At 28.6% G+C, this 1063-nt stretch overlaps 1 protein-coding gene across 1 annotated transcript in view; it reads right to left on the bottom strand.

The window, feature by feature from the left end:
* Positions 1 to 512: 512 nt before the first annotated feature.
* Positions 513 to 1063, bottom strand: part of LOC129872549 (uncharacterized) — a 906-nt gene continuing 355 nt past the window's right edge. The window contains exon 1 of the mRNA XM_055947507.1: positions 513 to 1063. This exon is cut by the window's right edge and continues 355 nt beyond it. Coding sequence (XP_055803482.1) covers positions 513 to 1063 — 551 coding nt within the window.

Genomic DNA, 1063 nt, shown 5'->3' with positions numbered 1-1063 from the left:
CATATTTTTTCTTTTCTTGTATTCTTGAATAACTATTCCTGCCATAAAATCATCTACTTCTCCACTAGAGTTGTACTTGATCTTGTGTGTCTTTTCATCTTCAATTTGCCTTTTTATACATAGTACAATAATATCGTCAAAACATAATTTTTCATACTTTTCATAATCTACAATTTTGAATGAGGACTCAAAGTTGATTGTATCTTCAATATCCATAATCATGCAATTCAATTGCGGATCTAGATCTTCAATTGTTTCTACTTCAATTTTGGATAGATCATCAAAACCTTGCTCTTGGTGAATGCTTTTGCTTCTTTTATTGCTAGCTTCATCTTCAAAAACGTCAAATAATTTTTCTTGTGAGATAATAGTGAATATTTCAATTTCTTCTTCAATAACTTCATCTTGTATAGACCAATCATGTCTATTACATGTCTCATGACTTAAATCATTAGCCTCTATCAAAATAGCACTAGTTTCAAACAAATTATCCTTTTTAGTCATTTCAAAAATTATTGGCTTATTAGATTGACCATTGTTGGAGTCTTTTTGCAATCAAGAATATTTATACCACAGTAAAAATTATCTTTAACTTCACTTCTTTTCTCCACAATTTTTAAATTCTGATCTTCTTCATAAGTCAGATTCGATGATGCTACTTTTTCTTTTGATTGATCATCCTTTCTTTCGTCTTCTTCATTTATTTTTGTCAGATCCAATGACTCTTCTTTTTGTTTCGATTGATTATCCTTTCTTTGCAATACCTTATCCGTTTGTTGATTAAGATACATCTCATTTATCAAAAAAATATTTTCTAGATCACCAAGTCTTATGGTAGCTCTAAATGATTCATCTAAATCGATAAATAATTTTTTATTTTCAGACATATGATTGCTACAATTAGATTCAATGAACCATTCAATCCCTTTATTTTCTTCAATTCCTAAGATACAAAATAATAAAGTCTCTTGTTTATCTCCATAATTTTCAGCCAACTTTGCATGTGCTTCTGTAGTTTCAAATTTATTAAACCAACAATCTCTTTCATAATGCCCACATTTTC

The sequence above is a fragment of the Solanum dulcamara genome, chromosome 11, assembly GCF_947179165.1.
Source record: "Solanum dulcamara chromosome 11, daSolDulc1.2, whole genome shotgun sequence".
In the NCBI taxonomy this organism is placed as follows: Eukaryota; Viridiplantae; Streptophyta; class Magnoliopsida; order Solanales; family Solanaceae; genus Solanum; species Solanum dulcamara.
Note: the sequence above shows the minus strand (reverse complement) of the source record. Positions and strands in the feature narration are given on the sequence as shown.